At 39.5% G+C, this 23,358-nt stretch overlaps 1 protein-coding gene across 1 annotated transcript; it reads left to right on the forward strand.

Annotated features, from left to right (window-relative positions):
* Nucleotides 1-3,048: 3,048 nt before the first annotated feature.
* Nucleotides 3,049-5,827, forward strand: LOC121969562 (wall-associated receptor kinase 5-like). The gene is made up of 4 exons (XM_042519717.1): nt 3,049-3,421; nt 3,539-4,175; nt 4,283-4,441; nt 4,551-5,827. Exons 1-4 carry the CDS (start codon nt 3,119-3,121, stop codon nt 5,645-5,647), a joined length of 2,196 nt encoding a protein of 731 aa, XP_042375651.1. The 5' UTR covers nt 3,049-3,118; the 3' UTR covers nt 5,648-5,827.
* The last annotated feature ends 17,531 nt before the right edge of the window (nt 5,828-23,358 follow it).

Consider the following 23,358-nt stretch of genomic DNA (forward strand, 5'->3'; position numbering starts at 1 on the left):
CTGAGATCTTAAAGATGTGCTGAGGTCTAGTCAGTCAGACTTTCGTCCTCCTTCGACTAGACTTGTGAGGGAGGCTTGTGATACGGTTAGCATTGGAGGGGCCCAGGAGGAAAGGGTGAGAAAGGTCACGGCCATATAGCGGTGAAAAGTCAAGAGGACGTGGCGGTCAATAGTCAAGCTGACTAGGCAGTCAAAAGGCTAGCCTATGGAATGGGCAGAGGTCAAGCAGACTGGTTGTTCAAGCAGGTGAGGCCGCGGGAAAACAAAGGAAGTCGGCGAGCGGAACCTGGGGTACAGGTTGGGATCAGCAAAGCTGGGCCGAGGCAGCTCAAACTGCAGGCCTATGGTCGAGGGACAGGATACAAATCACAGGTCGGACGCGGCAGAGCTGTGTAGAGACGGCTCGGTATGCTGGTCTGTGACTCGAAGATCCAGGAATACAAATCACAAATCACAGGTCGGACGCGGCAGAGCTGTGTAGAGACGGCTCGGTATGCAGGTCTGCGACTCGAAGGCCCGGAAGTGCAAGCCACAAATCACAGGTCGGACGCGGCAGAGCTGTGTAGAGACGGCTCGGTATGCAGGTCTGCGACTCGAAGATCCAGGAGTGCAAGTCACAAATCACAGGTCGGACGCGGCAGAGCTGTCTAGAGACGGCTCGGTATGCAGGTCTGCGACTCGAAGATCCAGGAGTGCAAGTCACAAATCACAGGTCGGACGCGGCAGAGCTGTGTAGAGACGGCTCGGTATGCAGGTCTGCGACTCGAAGATCCGGAAGTGCAAGTCACCAGTCACAGATCGGAAGCGACAGGGCTGTGTGAAGACAGCCCGATCTACGGGCTTACAGTCGAGGGTCGGCAAATGCAGGGTATAGAATACAGACCGTGATTGACAGGGCTGTTCAGGGTTAGTCCGCCTAACAAGTAACGCATAGAGGCGAGATCTGGTCGAGGGGTGTGAGGTAGGTGCAGACCACGATAAATAGGACGAGCTAAGCTGTGCAGGAGTCGGAAGATCACAACTGTTCGTCAAGAGTAATCATTGCATACCCGGGAGATGTGCGGAGGCGGAGGTTCCTAAGCGAGAGGATGCTCTCATAACCAATGGCAGCCTGACAGATGTCCTTCACTACGAGACAAAACCCCTGTGTAAAGGCGAAGGTTCCTAAACAAGAAGATGCCTTCCGGACCAATAGCAGCACGACAAGTGTTGGGGATATACGACAAAGCCCAGCGTCTAACGTTTTCTGACAGGTTGGCAGGTTCTGGAAACAAGGCGGGTGCATAAAAAGGAGGAGATTCCTCGTACGCGGGTACGCGCACTCTCGTCATTTTTTCCTTTCACAACTTTTCATTTTTCGCTCTCTCTCTGTTTCTTCTGGGGAAAAAGGACCTGACTTGAGCGTCGGAGGGCCTGATCCGGGGACTTTTTCCCTAGGTTTTTGGTCTCTAACGTGGAGGGGGGATTGTCTGAGTGTGCGCAGGGTCCTGCAGCAGCGTCAGCCACTCGTGGGAGCCGGATCGCCTACGACCTTCCGTCAACAACCAGGCCACCGCGACCAGCCTCCGTCTGACTCAGCCTTCGGACAGAATCAGTGTTGAATGAAACCGATCAGTTGACCAGATCATGTCTTAAATTTATAGGAGGTTATCAAGGGAGATGCAGCTACGTTTTTAATACATGAAGCTGAGCTATATTATGTCATTTCTCGTCTGGTTATTTGTACGGCCAGAGTATATATATCCGTCTGGCTTTAAAACTAGACGGATACACATGCTCACTATCACTTGTAGTTGGTATGTCGTAGGATGATTCAGTCATTCCGACCAACATGTAAGGCCGACCGACCTTAATCTTGACCAACCACCTTGAGATCGAGCCTCCCATAAGACACTAAACTCTCAAGTTCACTCAGACCAAGGGTTGATCATCTCTTCTCAATAAGATTATAACTCGATCTGGTTGAATCTAAGAACCTCAACACCGAACAATTAATCAAGGCCAGATGAAGAGATGTTACTCTTTCTCAAATTTGACTACCACCTCACTTTAACTTTAATCATCTCATTATCTTATCTTTAATTATCATATCATCTTCTTCATCCATTCATCATAACTTGTATCAATGGTAGTTAATTATATTTTCTTCAATTGAGTAGAGTAACATCAGCCTGATCCAATTAGCAGGAGAAAAAAATATAGATAAAATAATTTAAAATTTGTTCAAGGAAAAAAATATTTCTAAAGAAGTTTTAATTTTTTTTATAAAAATAGAAAAGTGTTTTTTTAAAAATGTTTTATCTTAAATTACTAATAAAAACAATAAATTATTAAGTAGGTGGTGTAGGTTAAGGTATTGAATGAAGCAATCAGCTGACCGGCCGACAAGGTCTTAAATTATTTGTTGGGTGAATTAAGAATCGAATTTGCTAGGGTAGCCAATGAGCTTTAATGGAGTGAAAGGATGAAACAGAAAGGATGAATTGGACAGGTGAACTAATATATTAAATAAAAAAGAAATGTGTGAATTGCTCATGTCCAATTGGCCAACCTAATAAAACAGAATATGAAAAAAAAACTACTAATCTTTTAAATGATATATATATATATATATATATCCAGGTAAAATAACTATATAAAAATAATTTCATTTCCATTAAAATTAATTTTATTTGTATTGTGTCCTAACAAACATATATATATCTATGACAGAAGACTTTCGATGGATGTTCCTTCTCATTCTAATTTTAAAGAATGACTTATCATGACCCAAAGCAAGTCCTGTTGCGAAAATAGTGGTCAAATTAAACAGTCATGTTTTGTTAAGTTTAAATCGAAAATCAAACAAAAGAAATTGGTTCGGTTTAATGTCAACTGGAGAATTGGTTAAAACATCGGAAAAGTCAATAGCAAAATTTAGGTTGATTGACTGTCAAGATTTGTTATGGATAATTTAATATTTTTAAATGACGTCGCGGTTAGCCCGACACTGAAGAATAGGTTTCCCGCAAATTCGCGGGGAGGTCAGGCCTCCTTCTCGGTGCTACACCATCAGTTTCTTCCTTTAAAAGAGTACTTGTCCTGGCTCGTTTGGGCTGCGATTGCGAAGGAATAAAACATGAGAATCGCAACAGAGAGAGCAATCCGCCTTCTCCTGCTGTTCTGTACCATTGCTGCTGCGGCAGCGTGGGCGGCGGCAGCGAGTGTTAATACGACGTTACCAGGCCCAGGTTGCTCGCAGTCGTGCGGCCAACTTGCTCTCTCCTTTCCCTTCGGCATCGAGCCCGGTTGCTACAGAAACGGCTTCGCCATCTCCTGCGACCGCTCCGATCCATCCTCCCCAAAAGCTTTCCTTGGCTCCGCCGATTCCACGATCCAAGTAACCCACATCTCAGCGGAGCAGAGCCAAGCTCGAGTCCTCGTAGTCAACTCTTCAATTCTGATCTTCTTCTTCTTCTTCTTCTTCTTCTTAATTACATCGTAAGTTTTAAATCGGTAAGAAAAATCATAGGTTTTTTTTTTTTTTATAATTTTACAGGTCCCGATAACGTGGGAGTGCTACAATCGATCGGACTACGTCGTCGGCTCCCAGTATCCATACATTGATTTCAACATCGACGGAGCTGGAGTCTTCCGAATGGCCACCGGCCGAAACAAGCTCACTGTCATCGGATGCAACTCCGAAGGACATATCCAAAGCCAGGCCGATGTGAACGGATCCTATTCCTATCGATACTACACCGGCTGCGTTACGTACTGCAGGGACGCCGGCAGCGTCGTCGACGGCGTCTGCGCAGGCATAGGGTGTTGCCAGATCAGCTTCCCGTCCAACCTCAGCGACAGCAGCTTCCGGTTCAGCGGTTACAGTCATAGCGGGGACATCGCGGACTTCAGCCCCTGCAGCTACGTCTTCATCGTCGATAAGGACTATTTCAACTTCACCTCGGCGGATTTGAAAATGAACACCACCAATGCGTCGATGCCGATGTGGTTGGATTGGGCCTTTCGGGACGCCGCGACGTGCGAGGAGGCGAAGAACTCCTCCTCCAATTATGTGAACAATACGTGTCGAAGCCAGAACAGCATGTGCGTCGACTCCGACAACGGTGCGGGGTACCTCTGCAATTGCTCGCAGGGCTATCAGGGCAATCCTTACCTCGATGATGGATGCTTAGGTCTGCGATTAATTAGTATTTATAATGAATTTATCTACCCAATCTTCTCTTGATGCTTAGGCCTGAGATGATTGATGCTTAGGTCTGCAATTTGTATCTGAATGCAGATATCGATGAGTGTTTGTCTCCGGAGAAGTATCCGTGCCATGGTGTGTGCACTAATCTTGAAGGGAGCTATCGTTGTGAATGCCCTTCCGGTAAGCATGGCGATCCATTTATTGCACCGTGCACCTCCAGAATTCCCATGATAGGGTGGTTGTTCTTAGGTACTACAGCATGTTTTCTTTCCTAATTAGTTAATCATAGTGAACGAACTTCTAATTCAACTGGTGCTTAAATTAATACGGTAGGATATATGCTTAATTACTTGTGTAGGCATCGCCTCCTGCTTATTCATCGCGATCTGTTTCATTCTGATATGTTTATTTGGGCAAAAGAGGCGATATGAAAGCATGATTAGTAAAGAAAATCAGCGACTTCGCGAGGAGAAGAGGAAGTTGATATGTTACAAAGATATAGTATCAAAATACGTGAGTACGATGATACTTTTTTCTCTGCAAGATCTGCAGCAGGCAACCAACTACTTCAACGGCCCTATACTTGGGGAGGGAGCCTACGGCGTGGTATTTAAAGGAAGATTGGAGGAGGGCGCCAGAGAAGTGGCCATAAAGAAGACTCGGATAGCCACCGAGAGACAGAGCGACAAGGACAAGAAAGGTTTCTGGAACGAAATTAACCTTCTTTCGCATATTAAGCACAAGAATGTGGTTGTGCTCTATGGCTGTTGCTTCGAGACGCCTACTCCTTTGCTGGTCTACGAGTTTGTTCCTAATGGGTCTCTCTTCGACTTGCTCCATAAGAAAAAAGGGATCATCTCCTTGAAGCGTCGCCTGAAAATAGCAGAGGAATCAGCCGAAGCATTAGCTTATTTGCATTCATTCAAACCACACCCAATCGTTCATGGGGACGTGAAGCCGCACAACATACTGTTGGACCATGATTGGACCGCCAAAGTAGCTGATTTTGGCATATCAAAGCTGTTGTCCGCGAATCAAACGGAAGCTCTGACGCATGCGGAAGGAACTCCTGGCTACGCGGACCCTGTTCTCGTAAAAGAAGGGCTTCTCTCCACCAAAAACGATGTGTACAGCTTTGGGATTGTTCTCTTAGAACTAGTTACGAGGAAGCAGCCCGCAGACGGACTAGCATCGATGGGCAAGGAAGAAGCCGCAGCTGCCTTGGATAAACAAATTTTGAATGAAGAGAACATCGGTTTGCTTGAAGATGTTGTTGACCTTGCAGCTCGATGCCTGAGTCCTGAAAAAGAAGATAGGCCGACGATGGAGCAAGTTGCAACAGAGCTGAAAGGATATAAAGAAACATTATCATATCCAAAGGAACAAAGAGAACAGGATGAGTTTGTTGATCAAAGCAGCAGCTTGCAAAATGGCCGTCGAACTTTTCGTCAATGATCCTCCAGATAGCCCTCCAAGCAAATGGCCGAAACTAAGATCGTTGAAGACAACTTAACCAGCCATTTGGTTGGCCATGAATTAGTCTATTGCTGCAATGAGTCTTTACTTGTAGTTATTGTTTATGCTGCACTGATTATGCATGCGTTTGTATCTTGTAGTTTTGAGATAAGATGTCGAATTTCCTAATAAAGTTCAAATTTTATGTTCAAAATTAGCTGGTGATAAAAGTCAAACTATCTGATTTTATGTATGGGTTTCATATCACAATAGATGATTGATATGGTGTGTAATGGAGGACCCGTGATATTAGAAAGTCAATAGTCAAAGAATGTTGAAGTCAAAAGTCAAGAAGAAATAACCGTCAAAGTCAAGAAGTTCCTGGCCTGATCCAAAAGGAAATCAATGGTCAAGATCGGGAAATCCTTGTGGGACTTGACTCTCCCACCTTAAAATCACGATTCTTGAGATAATTCCTAGTTGGTTCCTTAGCCAACCGGGCCATTAGGCCATTAGCCCCTCATCTCTCTAGGACATCGCTCCTAGTCTACTTGTTGGTTCCTTTACCGGCTGGGCCATCAGAGCTAAGTCCCCTCATCTCTCTTAGGCATCGCTCTTAGTCTACTACTAGTTGGTTCCTTAGTCGGTCGGGCCATCAGGGCTAAGTTCCCTCATCTCTTTTGGGCACTGCCCCCAATCTATTATCAGGTAACTTCTTAGAGGGTTGGGCTGTTAGAGTGTATACTAAAAGCCTAGCTTTTGGTATAAACATTTATCTAGAAATAAGAATCACATTGGTCAAATGTCTACATTTGTGATAAATGTAATTGTTCAATTAATTTATATTGTAGATAACATGGTGTGTGGTGTCACACACAGAGGATCATGTTATCAGTACCTTATAAATTATAAACAGTAGCTCACGACCAAGATGGAAAGGAACAAACCATTGGAAGGTCGTAGTGTAATTAGGTATTGGTTTATCTTAACTATATAATTACACTAGTACACTTAGAGTGTATTGAGTAGAACCATTAGAGGTCGTTTCTTTTATACTGACTTTATAAAGAAACAAAGACCTCAGTTATTATGGAAGTGTGTGCTCTTAATCCTAATATAATAACAAGCACATATATTTGATATTTATTTCTTTAATTTGTCAATGGGTGAGATTTAGTTCGATGAATCAATAAGCCCGATAAGTTGGGAAATGATATCACTTATAGTGTGTGTTGTTGATTATAGAAGGAAACTGTGTCCTAGAGATACTAGGTTGAGAATGTCCCCAAGAGGAGCTCAAAAGGATTGTCATGTTAAACCCTGCAGGTGGACTTAGTCCGACATGACGATGAAGTTGAGTGGTACTACTCTTGGAGCTAGATATTAATTAAGTGAGTTGTCAGTAACTTACTTAATTAGTGGACATTTGTTATCTTAAACACAGGGAGACTAACACACTCATAATAAGAAGGAGCCCAAAATATAATTTGAGATTGGTGCGGTAGTTCAATAATAGTTCTTTAGTGGAATGAATTATTATTGATGAAATTAAGTTGTGTGTTCGGGGCGAACACGGGATGCTTAATTTCATCGGGAGACCAAAACCAATTCCTCCTCTCGGTCCCTATCGTAGCCTCTAGTATATAGAGATTTATACCCACCGCATACCCACCTTCTTACCCATCCAATGGGGCCGGCCAAGCTAGCTTGGAACCCAAGCTAGGGCCAAGACCAAGTGGATGAGCCAAGGTGGTGGTCGGCCAAAGCATGAGTCCCAAGCTTAGGTGGCCGGCCACTAGAATATTAAAAAGGATTTTTATTAAAATTATTTCTTATGTGGATATCATGGTTTTAAAAGAGAGTTTAAAAATTAAAAATTTCCTTTTATAGCTTTCTACAAAAGATTAAGAGAAGAGATTAATCTCTTTCCTTATTTGTAGTTTAAAAGGATGGTTTTCATTTTTGGTAAAAACTTTCCTTATTTGTAAATCATCTACATGTTTAAAAGAGAGTTTAAAATTTAAAATCTTTCCTTATTTGTTGATCAAAGGAGGATTTTAAATTTTAAGAAAACATTCCTTTTTAACCATGTTCATGATTTAAAAGAAAGTTTAAAAATTAATAATTCTCTTTTATTAGTTTCTACAAAAGATTAAGAAAAGATTTGATATCTTTCCTTATTTGTAGATTAAGAGAGATTTTAATTTTTTAGAGATAACTTTCTTTTTATCCATATGTTTAAAAGAAAGATTTTAATTTATTAAATTTCCTTTTTATTAACCACCATGAAGGGAAAAATTATTTGAGAAATTTTTATAAATTTCCGAAAGCAAATTAGGAAGTTTTAATTCTTGTGTGAATTAAAATTTCCTTGATTAAAGGGATTAAGGTGGCCGGCCATTACAAATAGAAAATAAAATTTATTTTTAATTAAATAAATTTTCCTTTTTAATGGCAAAAGAATTAAGGAAGTTTTTTATTAAATTTTCCTTATTTGCCAAGACCAAGGATTATAAAAGAGGGGGTAGAGGAGGCTTCAAGGTGAATGTCTCTATTTATTTTTCTCCCTCTATTCTTCTTTGGGTGTGGCCGACACTTTCTTTTCTTTCCTCTCCTTTGTGTGGCCGAAACTTTCTCATGGTGGAGTTAGCTTTGGTGGCCGGATCTAAGAAGGAGAAGAAGGAGAGAAAAGAAGCCTCTTTTCTAGCATCTCTTGGAGCATGGTGGTGGTGGCCGAACCTCTTCATCCTAGAAGAAGTTTTGATGGCCGAAACTTGCAAGGAAGAAGAAGGTGCTTGGTGGTTCTCATCTCGGAAGATCGTTGCCCACACAACGTCCGAGGTTAGAAGAGGAATACGGTAGAAGATCAAGAGGTCTTTCTAAAAGGTATAACTAGTAATTTTTCTTTCCGCATCATACTAGTTATTTTTGGAAATAATACTAAATACAAGAGGCATATGATTCTAGAGTTTCGAATTTGTTTTCGATATAGTGTTCTTTTGTTTTTCTTTCCCTTGTGATTTGATTGTTCTTTTCGGTTAACCTAAAGTTATTTTAGAAAATTAAATGTTAGCTTTCCATAAAAGGTTTTGTCTAGTCGGTGGTGGTTGCTCCCATATCCAAGAAGGCCGTGTGCCTCGCCACGTCAGTACTGGGAACCAATTATGGAAATTAATATTTAATGGAATTAATAACTTAAGGTGATTTGGGTCGAACGTGTTAAGTTCCGCAGGAGACCCAAGTCAAAACCTAAAAGAACTAATAGATTAAGTTTTGGATCAAACGTGTTAAGTTCCGCAGCGATCCAAAATTTAATTTAAAAGAACACATGGTAGCTAGGAAAAGGTTCAGACCTTTGTACAAAATTTTTGTACAGTGGAACCTCTAGGCTTTCCGAGTAGCAACCAACAATTGGTATCAGAGCTAGGGTTTTGCCTCTGTGTATTTGGTATTAGTTTAATTATGCACATGTCATACATAATTTAGGCAGGATAATAGTAGGATGTGCTAACTTTGTGGATGCAGGATCCAACTATTATGGCTTATAGTTTTATGTGTGTGATTGGACCCTTGGACATGTCAAGGGCATTTATATGTGTGTGCATGATTGTATTATAAAATACAGCAGGAGCTGTATTTAGTTTTATTAGGATTTTATTTTTGATCTAGATACATGTACATTCCTTTTATGGAATATAGGATCAAAATTATAAAATTCTATTTATGTCGCGGATCGAATCTTGCAAAGCGTGGAACCTTCTAAGGACCAGAGGCGCAGCAGAACAAGGAGCAAGATGGATGCGACAGCTAGACCCGGTGGCGGTTGCCAAATATGACAGCAGCTTGGGATGACAACACATGGAGGACAACTAGAGATAAAAGCCATAATAGTTGAAAATTAGATTTTCCATTTATTGCTTTTATATTGTGATGTGTGTGCATGTTAGTTTACAAGTTTAGTAGGCTAGCATAGTTAAAATTCCTCATTAATAAATAACTAAGTGGGAGAGGGATTTTTAAGTAAATCCCATGGTCTCCATTACTGGTTTGTAAGTGATGCAAACAAGCTTGCGCGTTGGCTCTGAGTGCTTTCCTCCATAACGGATGAGCTAGTTTGCAGATCACTAGAACAGACTTCCATTTTTGGATGACTATAGGAAGTTAATTAAGAGCGTGTGATCTTCCCCAACGGAAGGGACATAATCTTATTAATGGACTTAGTGTCAAGTAATGGTATACACTTAGACACATCTAATAGTATCCTCCCCATCGGAGTCACTGTTATTATTTGTGTGACCAAATGAAACCAACTATTAATTTGTCATAAAACTAGGTTGACAAGATAATAAAATTAAAGGGTTAAAACCCCTCTTACAAATGATTGATTTTGTATACGTCCACACTAACGTGGCATACAAAATTAACGGTGTTTGAGATAATTTTATTTGTCATAAAGTTACGTTGACAAGATAGTTAATGGGTAAGACCCTCCTCTTACAAATGTTGATTTTGTATACGTCCACACTAACGTGGCATGCAAAATTTACGGTGTTTTGAGGTGTTGGTAAATTTAAATAGTATTGTTAGAGGAACCAATATTATTTTAAATTTAGAAGTCTTGACCAAATATTTGATTAAAGATAGACCAACTATTAATTTTATTCGTCATAAAGTAAGGTTGACGAGATAATAAAATTAAAATTTCCTCTTTGAATTTGTATACGTCCACACTAACGTGGCATACAAAATTCATGGGGATTTTTAAGGAGTTGGTCTTAACCAAATATTTTTGTGATTCTTAGGATGATGGTCAATCCCTAGCTGATATACTTTAGGATAGACTTAGTGGTCCCAATTATAATTGATTGGAAATAGGATTTGGACATTAAGGTAGACTGTCCTCTTAGAACTAAGAACAATATAAGTGTATTTTATTCATTAGTTGAAACATGTTTAGTGGTGTTATCTACCAAAACCTGGAGTGTAGATACAGATGTCATTAATCATGTCCGCAATTCATTGCGGGGTTCCAGGAAACCCGACAACTAAATGAAAATAAAAACACCGTCCACATGGGAACTGCTGTAAAAGTGGCAGCTGTTGCAGTGGGAGATGTTTATCTTTTGATAAAAATAAAACATGGATTTTTGAGTAATTGTCTTTACGCACCAAGTTTAGAAAGAACTAGTTTTCAGTTTCTAAACTATTCAAAGAACATGATATTCTGCCTCTTTTAATAACAAAGTTGTTATTAAGAAAAAGAGGAAAGTTATCTGTTCTGGTACGTTGGTTGGCAATTTATAAATCCAATAACTCTCACGATGCAACAAATGGAAATTAGTAACACATCTTCTAACTTTAAGAGAAAGTAACCTTCGGAAATGAACCAATTATATCTTTGGCATCTAAGGCTAGGTTATATTAACTTGAGTATGATTCATTGGTAGCTGATGAACTTTTGGGTTCATTAGTAGTGGAAATCTCTCCAACCTACGAGTCTTACTTGGAAGGAAAAATAACCAAGAAGCTTTCAAGTCTAAGGGGTATGGAGTCAAAGATATGTTGAAATTGGTTCATTCTGATTTGTGTGATCCTATGACTATCCAAGCAAGAGGTTGTTTCAAATATTTCGTCTATTTTATAGACAACTATTTGATATACAGATACATTTACTTGATGTGCCACAAGTCTAAGTGCTTTGATTAGTTCAAAGAGTATGAGGCTGATGTGGAGAAATGTCAAGGTAAAAGTATCAAGACACTACGGTGAGATCGTAGTGGCAAGTACCTCTTGGGAGAATTTAGGAGTCACTTATCAGAAGTAGGGATTCAATCCCAACTAACTATACCTAGGTATATCCCAACAGAATGGTGTAGAAAAAGGAATGTATAGGACTCTTATGGAAATAAGTAGATTGATGATGAGTTATTTAGAAAATTACCAAATTCATTTTAAGGATATACTCTGGAAACGGAAGTGAGCATAGTACCTTCCAAAGTCAGAACTCTCTACTCATATAGAATTGCTGAATAGGTGTAAGCCTATTTTGAAGCATATTCGGATTCGGGTAGTCCAGCACATATGTTGAAGAGAGACAATGATAAGTTGGACAGGAATTCACTTGTTTGTGGGTTATCCTAGAGAAATGAAAATAGGTTTATAGTCTTAAAAATCAGAAGGTTATTGTTAGCATCAATGACCGATTTTTAGAAAAGGACTATGTAATAAACCTCATGCCCATAAGTAAATTTGTTCTTAAGGAAATAATAAAGGACATGTCTAATCTAGTACCAACTGTACAAGATGAAATATCACAAGAAACAACAACATGTATCACAAATGATACACAATTGCAGAAAGTGCCTCATCGTAGTGGGAGGGTTGTCAGGCAACCTAAAAAGATTTATGTTTGGGAGAGTTTTTGGACTCGATCCCTGGAGGACATGAACCTGATCTCCGGACATATGACGAAGCACTCCAAGATAAAGATGCAATATCTTGGCAAAGAGTAATGAATAACAGAATTAGAATATATGTATTCTAATAAAATCTGGAAGCTTATAGAACCACCAAATGGTATAAAAGCCTTTGGGTGTAAAAAGGTCTATATTAGGAAAAGAGGGATAGACAGGAAGGTAGAAACTTTCAAAGCAAGGCTAGATGAAAAAGGAAACTTTTTCACTGGTAGCCATGCTTAAGTCTATCCGGATTCTTTTATCTATTTGGCAAGTGGATGGCAAGACAGCATTCCTTAATGGAAGTCTTGAAGAAAACATCCATATAAAGCAACCAGAAGTGTTCATTGCAAAGGGCTAAGAGCATCTTGTGTGTAAGCTCAATCAGTCTATGGACTGAGGCAAAGCTTCAAGGTCTTGGAACATCCGGTTTATCAAAGTAATCTAGATATATGGATTTAGTAACCGGATAAGTCTTGTGTATACAAAAAATGTGATGGAAACGTGGTGGTATTTCTTGTACTATACTTAGATAACATTTTTGGTAGTTGGAAACAATATCAAAATGTTGTCAGAAGTAAGGGTATGGTTGTCCAAACAATTCGATATAAAGGACTTGGGAGAATGTATATATTCTTGAGATCAAAGTAATAAGGGATCGCAAGAAAAGAATATTTTACTTATCCCAAGCTTCATACATCGGAAAAATCCTTGCTCGTTTTAAGCATACAAAACTTCAAGAAAGGTTTCTTACCTTTTTCAGGATGGAGTAACTTTATCTAAAGATATGTCTCTGTACACATCAAAGGAGATAAAGGAAATAAAGGCAGTTCTTTATGCTACGGCTGTTGGAAGCCTAATGTATGCTATGCACGAGATCAGAAATCTGTTTTGCCAAGGGCATAGTTAGCAGATATCAAAGTAACCCTGGACAAGGATAGTGGACTGCAGTAAAGCATATATTGTAGTACCTTAGAGGCACTAGAGATTATATGCTAGCTTACAAGGCAGTTAATTTAGTCCTTGTGGGTTGCATGGATTTTGACTTCCAATCGGATAGGGACAATAATAAGTCAACCTCGGGGTTTTGTGTTTACTTTAGGAGGTAAAGTCATAACTATGGAAGAGTGATAAGCATAGGTGTTTTTCTGAACTCCACCATAGAAGCTTAGTATATGGCAAGCCTCTGAGGTAGCCATAAAAGCTGAATGACTCAATAACCTCAAGATAGACTTAGATATGATTTCTGGTTTGTCCAAAAATTATTACAATTTATTGTAATAATGTTGGTGCAGTAGCAAACTCGAAGAAACCATAAGTCTATAAGGCAAGTAAACACAATAGAGCGCAAGTACCACCCAATACGAGGAATCGTATAAACGAGGAGAAGTTGTTGCCGCCTAGATTGCATCAGGTGATGACCTATAGATCCTTTCACTAAGGTCCTTAAGGCAAGAGCTTTTGATGGGCATGTTGAAGGGATGGGAATCAGATGTATGGCAGCAGATATGGCAGCTTAGTCTTTTAGTATAAGTGGGAGATTGTTAGAGTGTATACTAAAAGCCTAGCTTTTGGTATAAACATTTATCTAGAAATAAGAATCACATTGGTCAAATGTCTACATTTGTGATAAATGTAATTGTTCAATTAATTTATATTGTAGATAACATGGTGTGTGGTGTCACACACAGAGGATCATGTTATTAGTACCTTATAAATTATAAACAGTAGCTCACGAACAAGATGGAAAGGAACAAACCATTGGAAGGTCGTAGTGTAATTAGGTATTAGTTTATCTTAACTATATAATTACACTAGTACACTTAGAGTGTATTGAGTAGGACCATTAGAGGTCGTTTCTTTTTGACTTTATAAAGAAACAAAGACCTCGTTATTATGGAAGTGTGTGCTCTTAATCCTAATATAATAACAAGCACATATATTTGATATTTATTTCTTTAATTTGTCAATGGGTGAGATTTAGTTCGATGAATCAATAAGCCCGATAAGTTGGGAAATGATATCACTTATAGTGTGTGTTGTTGATTATAGAAGGAAACTGTGTCCTAGAGATACTAGGTTGAGAATGTCCCCAAGAGGAGCTCAAAAGGATTGTCATGTTAAACCCTGCAGGTGGACTTAGTCCGACATGACGATGAAGTTGAGTGGTACTACTCTTGGAGCTAGATATTAATTAAGTGAGTTGTCAGTAACTTACTTAATTAGTGGACATTTGTTATCTTAAACACAGGGAGACTAACACACTCATAATAAGAAGGAGCCCAAAATATAATTTGAGATTGGTGCGGTAGTTCAATAATAGTTCTTTAGTGGAATGAATTATTATTGATGAAATTAAGTTGTGTGTTCGGGGCGAACACGGGATGCTTAATTTCATCGGGAGACCAAAACCAATTCCTCCTCTCGGTCCCTATCGTAGCCTCTAGTATATAGAGATTTATACCCACCGCATACCCACCTTCTTACCCATCCAATGGGGCCGGCCAAGCTAGCTTGGAACCCAAGCTAGGGCTGGCCAAGACCAAGTGGATGAGCCATGTAGGTGGCCGGCCAAAGCATGAGTCCCAAGCTTAGGTGGCCGGCCACTAGAATATTAAAAAGGATTTTTATTAAAATTATTTCTTATGTGGATATCATGGTTTTAAAAGAGAGTTTAAAAATTAAAAATTTCCTTTTATAGCTTTCTACAAAAGATTAAGAGAAGAGATTAATCTCTTTCCTTATTTGTAGTTTAAAAGGATGGTTTTCATTTTTGGTAAAAACTTTCCTTATTTGTAAATCATCTACATGTTTAAAAGAGAGTTTAAAATTTAAAATCTTTCCTTATTTGTTGATCAAAGGAGGATTTTAAATTTTAAGAAAACATTCCTTTTTAACCATGTTCATGATTTAAAAGAAAGTTTAAAAATTAATAATTCTCTTTTATTAGTTTCTACAAAAGATTAAGAAAAGATTTGATATCTTTCCTTATTTGTAGATTAAGAGAGATTTTAATTTTTTAGAGATAACTTTCTTTTTATCCATATGTTTAAAAGAAAGATTTTAATTTATTAAATTTCCTTTTTATTAACCACCATGAAGGGAAAAATTATTTGAGAAATTTTTATAAATTTCCGAAAGCAAATTAGGAAGTTTTAATTCTTGTGTGAATTAAAATTTCCTTGATTAAAGGGATTAAGGTGGCCGGCCATTACAAATAGAAAATAAAATTTAGTTTTAATTAAATAAATTTTCCTTTTTAATGGCAAAAGAATTAAGGAAGTTTTTATTAAATTTTCCTTATTTGCCAAGACCAAGGATTATAAAAGAGGGGGTAGAGGAGGCTTCAAGGTGAATGTCTCTATTTATTTTTCTCCCTCTATTCTTCTTTGGGTGTGGCCGACACTTTCTTTTCTTTCCTCTCCTTTGTGTGGCCGAAACTTTCTCATGGTGGAGTTAGCTTTGGTGGCCGGATCTAAGAAGGAGAAGAAGGAGAGAAAAGAAGCCTCTTTTCTAGCATCTCTTGGAGCATGGTGGTGGTGGCCGAACCTCTTCATCCTAGAAGAAGTTTTGATGGCCGAAACTTGCAAGGAAGAAGAAGGTGCTTGGTGGTTCTCATCTCGGAAGATCGTTGCCCACACAACGTCCGAGGTTAGAAGAGGAATACGGTAGAAGATCAAGAGGTCTTTCTAAAAGGTATAACTAGTAATTTTTCTTTCCGCATCATACTAGTTATTTTTGGAAATAATACTAAATACAAGAGGCATATGATTCTAGAGTTTCGAATTTGTTTTCGATATAGTGTTCTTTTGTTTTTCTTTCCCTTGTGATTTGATTGTTCTTTTCGGTTAACCTAAAGTTATTTTAGAAAATTAAATGTTAGCTTTCCATAAAAGGTTTTGTCTAGTCGGTGGTGGTTGCTCCCATATCCAAGAAGGCCGTGTGCCTCGCCACGTCAGTACTGGGAACCAATTATGGAAATTAATATTTAATGGAATTAATAACTTAAGGTGATTTGGGTCGAACGTGTTAAGTTTCGCAGGAGACCCAAGTCAAAACCTAAAAGAACGAATAGATTAAGTTTTGGATCAAACGTGTTAAGTTCCGCAGGCGATCCAAAATTTAATTTAAAAGAACACATGGTAGCTAGGAAAAGGTTCAGACCTTTGTACAAAATTTTTGTACAGTGGAACCTCTAGGCTTTCCGAGTAGCAACCAACATGGGCTACTACCAGGAGACAACATTGTCATGGAATCAAAACTATTTGTTAGAGAATAACGACTATCTGCCAGAGAATATTCCAACGCTCTGACACATGCGTAAGATGAAACTTTCCTTTACCCAATGAGAGTTCGCCGTACTTTATCCATCATTTGACATCCCCTGACACCTGATATTCTTTGATGACTCATGATTGCAGAGGTTATGAGAGACATTATAAAGAGGGAGATCTTCTTTGTTGTCCAAGTACGCGCACATATACCCACATCTACTACTGTTCATCTTCTTTTCGCACTCTTTCGCTTTGCGTGGATTCTGACTTGAGCATCGGAGGGTCTGCGCCAGAGACCTCTTTCCTGGTTTTGGGCTCTAACGCTCACGTGTGATCTGTTTGTGTGTGTGCAAGCTTGTGCATTGGTACCCCCCAAGGGAAGGTCCTTCCTTTGCCTAGTGTGAAAGTCCGAGGAAGCCGACGCATCTCCGAGTCCTAACCATAAAGTCCTCCCCTAGTCAACGTTTTCACCCTCGTCACTAGCTCTCTGTTTGACTCAACGTCTAGACGTAATCAAATTTGACACCGTCTGTGAAAATCTTTTTCAATTGTTTCAAAATGTGAAGATGGATGATACTGGCAGAATCAACATGACCATGACACCTGAAGAATATGATCTATTCAAAGAGGTCAAGGTGCGAGCGGCCTTAGAAAAACAGATAGCGAATTCTCACCTACGTCGTACACTTACTGCCTCAAAGGATGGATCTTCCACCTCGGATGGAAGGTCCAAGAGAAAGCAGTCATACGACTTCCCTTGAGCCTTCTCTCAAGCTCCGAGAGAGGGCTGTGCCAAAATGGAGCGGTCCCAGTCTTTCTCGGCCAAGAATTCGGCCCTAAGGGACCCGAAGAGACGGAAGGCTCTAGCTATTCGGGAGACGCCCGAACAGTCCAGCATGCCTTTCTCTCAAGAAGTGCTAGATAAGAAATTACCCAGGGGTTATAAGCCCCTATCTATTAGAGAATAAGAAGGTAGCAAGGACTCGGAGGATCACCTCTGCAAATGCCAAAACGTCGTCCTACTGGACTAGCGATGCCATAAAGTACCGAGTGTTCCTAACAACTCTGTCAGACTTGACAGAAAGATGGTTCAATAGACTAAGTCAGATCTATAACTTGTTTCAAGGATTTCAAGAACGTATTCCTGCATTATTTTATCAATTGCAGGAGGTACTAGAAGACTAATCATAGTCTATTCACCATCAAACATGGATCCATGGAGTCTCTCAGGGTATACATTAACACCCTGTTTGGAAATAACTTAAGTCATAGAATTGAATTGAATTCCATTATGAATTGAATTCTATAAGGAATTGAATTCAATTCTCATGTTTGGAATGAATTGCAACTTAAGTTATGAAATTCTTATGTTTTACCATTTTATCCTTCTCTCTTTTTTCTTTTCTTTTTTTACAAAGAAGAGAGAATGAGGGCACAATGGACATAATATGGAGAATTGAATTCCCTATCTAAATCACACATAAAGATGTGTGATTTACTTTTGTCTTGTTTGATGGAATTGGAATTGAATTCCATATCATTCCAAAAAGGCTGTAAGCGTTTCAACCAGATGACATTGGATGTTCTGACCACAACCTCGGAGATATTAATATGCATTTTTTTTCTCAAGGTCTACTGGAAGGGGATTTATTCTGAGCCCTCATTCGGAAGCCTGTAAAGGACTTGGATGATTTTCTAGGGAAAGAGGCCAAATATATCAATGTGGAGGACGCTCAGGTCACCTGGAAGAAAAAAGTAAAGACCCCCACATCAACCGGTCGAACAAAGAGGAAGCCACCACCACCTCTTGTCCACCTTAAAGATCCCCGAATGAACAATCCACCAGTCCGGGATGCTAGAGTGGCGCAATGGGTCAAAGCCGTTCAGACCCCTGTCAACAAACTTGCCCTATGGGAGGCTCGGTACTATACTTATCACCGGTCTCATATCATGATATGAGAAATTGTGTCTAGTTTTCCTGGGATTCTCGTTGAGCAGTTGAACTAGGCCTGCCCCCACCCGAAATTGTGCCTCAACTCTCAAGGCAGCAGGCCACCAACCCAAATACCTCTGGCCACCCGACCAACCCTCCTCAAGGAAGGGAAGGTCAAGACGGGTGACTAGCCGATAGAGGAAAAGAGCCAATGGAGTGCCAGGAAGAGGAGAACCGAGTAAATGGTGCTATTTGAGACATTGGCATGATCTCAAGAGGCCCCACTGATGGGGACTCCACCAGAGCTAGGAAGGCTTGTGAGCGTCGATTGAAAATTTACGCAGTCAGCTGCAGTAAGGAGCAGGCAACAAGGCCCCAAATCAGCTTTAGACTTCAAGACCTATAGGGGTGGAAGTCCCTCATGATGACACACTCATCATCAAGGCCATTATCCCCAACAGCTGAGTGGCTAGAGTTTTCATTGATACTGGAGCTCTGTCAACGTGCTGTTTAGAAGTGCATTCGATAGTATGTAGCTCGATGCCAATGAACTCTAACCAATAGCCACTGCCCTATATGGGTTCACTGGCAATGAGGTGCGACTGATGGGCCAAATCAAACTGGTCATCTCCGTGGGCACCGAACCTTTAATGAGGAGTCGGAGGAGCACCTTCATCATGGTGGATTCCCCATCCTCTTATAACATTATCTTGGAAAAACCAATCCTTTATGAATTTCGAACAATTATCTCTACCTTTCATCAAAAGATAAAGTTTCCCGTGGGTAACCAGGTCAAGAAACTATGGGGAGAGCAGTTGACTGCGCAGAGGTGCTATGTAGATATAATAAAGACCAAAGCATGCAAGACCTAGAAAATCCAAGATGGTGTGGTGCATGCCATCTAAGAGGAGCATTTGCCTTTGACTGAGGAACCAGTCCACCATAAAGACGTCCAACTTTATCCCGATAGGCTAGAAAGCATCATGCGGATAACGCCCGATCTACCACCAGAAAATAAGTGAGACCTGGTGGATTGCTTGATATGAAACTGGGATATCTTCTCCTGGTCTCTAAAGAAATTTCCAGGGGTAGATCCTGTAGTGGCCGAGCATAAGCTTCACTTTTTGCCTAACTCCAGGTCTGTCAAGTAGAGGAAGAGAAATTTCTTAACTGATTAGAATAAAATCATCTGAGCAAAGGTAGACCAGCTTCTTGAAGCAGGACATGTCCGGAAGGTACAATTTCCTTCTTGGTTTTCCAACGTCATCTTGGAATCCAAACCTAATAATAGATGATGAGTCTGCATCAACTTTCGCGATCTCAATAAAGCCAATCCTAAAGACTGTTATCCACTTCCAATGATAGATAAATGGCAGATTCTACTTTAGGGTGCGATTGGATCTGCATGCTGGATGCTTATCAGGGATATCATCAAATCCCTCTCGCCTCAGAGGATCAGGAGAATGTCAGTTTTATCATCGTAAATGATACTTTCTGTTACATAGTTATGCCATTCAGGTTAAGGAATATAGGATCCATATATCAGCGGATGATGGACAAGATCTTCCAGGAGCAGATAGGGCAGAATGTTGAAGTCTACGTAGATGACATTCTCATTAAGTCCGTCCTGGCAGTAAATCTTATTGCAGATGTGGAAGAGACCTGCGACACCCTGCGACAGTACAGGTTAAAATTGAACCCCCCGAAGTGCTTATTCAGAGCTAAAGGAGAAAAGTTTCTGGGATACTTGGTTATTGAACCGGGAATTGAAGCCAACCTGGAAAAGGTGCAAGCACTTCGAGATATGCTAATGTTAGGATGTATACTAAAAGCTTAGCTTTTGTATAAACATTTATTTTAAAATAAGAATCATATTGGTCAAATATCTGTATTTATGTTAAATGTAGTTGTCCATTTAATTTATATTGTAGATAACATGGTATGTGGTGTCACATAGAAGATCATGTTATCAGTTCCTTATAAATTATAAATAGTAGCTCACAACTAAGATGAATTGGGACAAACCATTGGAATGGTTGTAGTATAATTTGGTATTAGTTTATCTTGACTATAAAATTACACTAGTACACTATGAGTGTATTGAGCAAGACCATTTGAGGTTGTTCTTTTATACTAACTGCATAAAAAAATAAGACCTTTATTATTATGAAAGTGTGTGCTCTTAATTCTGATATAATAACAAGCACATATACTTAGTATTTATTTCTATAATTTATCAATGGGTGAGATTTATTCAGTTGGATCAATAGACCCGATAAGTTGGGAAATAATATTATTTATATGGTGTGTTGTTGATTATAGAAGGAAACTGTGTCCTAGTAATCTAGGTTGGTGATGTCCCCTTGAGAAGCTCATAAGGATTGTCATGTAAACCCTGTAGGTGGACCTAGTCAGGCATGACAATGAAGTTAAGTGGTACTACTCTTGGAGCTAGATATTAATTAAGTGAGTTGTTAGTAACTCATTTAATTAATGGACATTTGATATCTTAAACACAAGGAGATTAATGCACTCATAATAAGAAGGAGCCCATAATATAATTTGGGATTGGTGCGGTAGTTCAATAATAACTCTTTAGTGGTATGAGTTATTATTGATGAACTTGAGTTGGGTGTTCAGAGCGAACACAGGAAGCTCAAACTTATCGGGAGACCAAAACCAATTTCTCCTCTCGGTCCCTGTTGTAGCCTCTATAAATTTTTGTATCCACCAAGTCCACTTCTTACCCAAGTAATGGGCCGGACACATTCTTGCTTGGAGCAAGGGGGCTAGCCAAGCATAAACTTGGAGCCCAAGAGGTGGCCGACCAAGCCATGCTTGGTGTCCAAGCATGGGGCCGACCACACTATTAGATCTAAAGGGAGATTTTATTTTTTGTTAAAATCTTTCCTTTTGTAGCTATTCATGAAGGGATTTAAAAGAGAAATTTTAATTTTAAAGATTTCCTTTTATAGCCATCCTCATGATTTTAAAAGAGAGTTTCAAAATTTTAAAATCTTTATTTTTATAGCTATCTACAAAAGATTAAAGAGAGGTTTTAATTTTGTTAAAATCTTTCCTTATTTGTAGTTATCTATAATGTTTAAAAGAGATATTTTAATTTTTAATAAAACTTTCCTTTTTTGTAACCATGATTTAAAAGAAAAATTTTAATTTTAATTTTTCCTTTTTTGTAGCCTTCTACAAAGTTTAAAATAGAGAGATTAATTTTAAAACTTTCTTTTTGTTGCCATGTACAATAGGAAATTTAAAAGAGAGAGATTTTAATTGTTGTTAAAATTTCCTTTTTTAAAGGGAGGCCACAAATAAGGAAGTTTTAATTATGTTTAAAACTTTCCTTTTTTGTCATGACCAAGGATTATAAAAAGGAAGGAGAGGGTGCCTCATGAGACATACAACCTAAGCCTTGCCTCCTCTCTTCTCCTCCTTGTGGCCGACCCTCTCCCTTCCTCTTCTCACTTTGTTTTTCTCTTAGGCCAGCGACACCATCTTCTTCTCTTCCCTTTCTTCTCTCTAAGGTCGGCACCTATCTCATCTTGGTGGCCGAACTTGAAAAGAAAAGAAGAGATCCTTGGTGTTCGGTTGTTTAGAGGGGAAGAAGAAGAAGAAGGAAATTTTCTATTTTGGCATCCCTTGGTGGCTAGAGTTTCTTGAAGGCAAAGAAGTGGTTCGGGTGGAATTATCTTGGTAGATCGTCATCCACACGACGTCCAAGAGAAGGAGAGGAATACAATAAAAGATCAAGAGGTCTTTTATCTACAAAAAAGGTATAACTAATTATTGGTTTTCATTTTGAATTAATTAGTTAGTTTTCTTTGCATGGATTCTGAAACACCAACACAAGAGGCTAGCGATTTTATGTTTCGATTTCATGCTATCGATTTTGTATTTCAATTTTACGTTTCGATCTTGTGTTTCTATTGTGGTCTCTGTAGTTAAACCTAGAGTTATAGTAAGAAGTTAAATATCTAATTTCTTTGAAAGACTTTGTCTAGGAAGTGATGGATGATCCTATAACCAAGAAGGTCTAGTGCCTCACCATGTTTAACCTGGAAGCCAATCTTTGAAATAGATATTTAATCAACTTTTGTAATATGATTTAACTTAGAAAGATCACACCAGTTAAATTTGGAGTAAAAATGTTAAATATCGTTTCCAATCCAAGTTTAACTTCTGAAGAGCAACTTGGATTAATAATGTTAAGCATCGTTTGCAATCGAAGTTTAACTTCAGTAGAGCACATGGGTAGCTAGGTTAAGTTCTGTGCTTGTACAAATTTTTATACAGGGGAAACAGAATGAAATCCAGGTGTAGCAACCAATAGCTAGCCCCGCGAAATCTTAGAGAGGCCCAAAAACTAGTAGGACGGATAACAGCGCTCTCAAGATTTATATCCCGATCGGTGGACTGGGCTCTCCCATTTTTTAAAGTTCTTCATCGGGTAACAAAATTTCAGTGGGATGAAAAATACAACAAGGTCTTTGAAGAGTTGAAGCAACATTTGGAAGCCCTGCCCTCCCTCTTTAAGCCCGCTATGGGGGAACCGCTCCAGATATATTTATCTACCACCCAGGAGGCCGTGGGAGTAGTCTTGATCAAAGAAAATGATAATGTACAACGACTATTTCTTAAATCATCTATTAAAAGGAACTGAATCTCGCTACACCGTGCTCGAGAAGTTGGCTTATGGGTTGGTTTTTACTGTTTGCCGCTTAAGGCCTTATTTCCTCACACACTCAGTTACGGTGCTTACCAATAGCTTGCTAGGGAAGGGCCTCACCAACCCCAAAAGCGGTTGGCTGACTTATTAAATAGACCACTGAGCTAAGTGAATATGACATACACTATCAAACTCGGACAACCATCAAGGCTCAGGCCTTGGCCGATTTCTTGACACAAGTCCATCAACCTGACTCTGATGGGACGTGAAAGATCTATGTAGATAGATCCTCCACTCTGTTGGTGCAACCTTAGGTCAAGGTTGACCTGGTTGACCCGACTCGAGGTGACTTGACTCGAGTTGTATTT

The sequence above is a fragment of the Zingiber officinale genome, chromosome 4A, assembly GCF_018446385.1.
Source record: "Zingiber officinale cultivar Zhangliang chromosome 4A, Zo_v1.1, whole genome shotgun sequence".
NCBI classification, from domain to species: Eukaryota; Viridiplantae; Streptophyta; class Magnoliopsida; order Zingiberales; family Zingiberaceae; genus Zingiber; species Zingiber officinale.